At 67.9% G+C, this 861-nt stretch overlaps 1 protein-coding gene across 1 annotated transcript in view; it reads left to right on the forward strand.

Annotated features, from left to right (window-relative positions):
- The first annotated feature begins 91 nt into the window (after positions 1-91).
- The window catches only part of CATSPERD (catsper channel auxiliary subunit delta), a 38,354-nt gene continuing 37,584 nt past the window's right edge, over positions 92-861 (forward strand). Inside the window, exon 1 of the mRNA XM_027773530.1 lies at positions 92-309. Coding sequence (XP_027629331.1) covers positions 179-309 — 131 coding nt within the window. The 5' untranslated portion in view covers positions 92-178. The remainder of the gene's footprint in view (positions 310-861) is intronic.

Below are 861 nucleotides of genomic sequence, written 5' to 3' on the forward strand. Positions count from 1 at the left end.
CAGAGGAGGCGCGTCATTTCCGCTCGCCGGGCTGAAGCACACGTGACGACAGGCGCGTGCCTAGGCACCAGGGGGCGTGGCCCCGACGGGAGGGGCGTGGCCCGAAGCTAACGGGTCACGAGACGGGGCTTCGAAAACGGCGGAAACACCTCTACCAGACGCGCAGCCCGCGCGCGCAATGCCCCTTCCGGTCACGTGTAAGGTCGTGGGCACGTGCCGGCGCCACTGCGAACAACTAGTGTTGCTGCAAGCGCCGCCTTGGAATGTTGGAAACTTCTGGAAAGCCTGTGTACACGCTCAAGTGTGCGGGTAACATGTGCGTGCTCAGGCTCTGGGGATCCGGCCTTCCCAGGACACAGCGTACGCAGGCCCGCAGTGCGCTCCTGTGGTCCCCTGCGCTTGCCCAGCCTTGGGGGGGGTGGAATTCGTACTTCCCGCGGTTCGACTGCGCATGCTCAGAATACAGGTAGCGCGCGGCGCTGCCTCAGGCGCTTTCGCAGTCTCCGGAGCTTCTTCGTGCGCATGCTCGGGCTCGGTGGGCGGGCCTAGTATTCGCAGGGTCTGAGTGCGCATGCTCGGAGTTCCGCGGAGCGTGGTGCTGCTGTGGGCGCGTGCGCTGGGACGAAGGGCCCGTTGAGCGCACGCGCAGACTCCAGTCAGCCCGTTCCCCAGTACAGCGGCTCCCCGCGGCGGTTGAGAGGTGTGGACGCAGTGAAGCGGCAGGGGGCCGAGCGCGATGCTGCTGTTGGCGCTGGTGGCTGTGGCGACCGTGCAGCTCCTGCTGGCCGGAGCTGAGCCGCTATGCGGGTGGGCCCCGCTTCCGGGCTGGTGCTGCCAGGGTTGGGGGGGGGGGGGCTCCCT

The sequence above is a fragment of the Tupaia chinensis genome, unplaced genomic scaffold, assembly GCF_000334495.1.
Source record: "Tupaia chinensis unplaced genomic scaffold, TupChi_1.0 Scaffold000356_2, whole genome shotgun sequence".
NCBI classification, from domain to species: domain Eukaryota; kingdom Metazoa; phylum Chordata; class Mammalia; order Scandentia; family Tupaiidae; genus Tupaia; species Tupaia belangeri.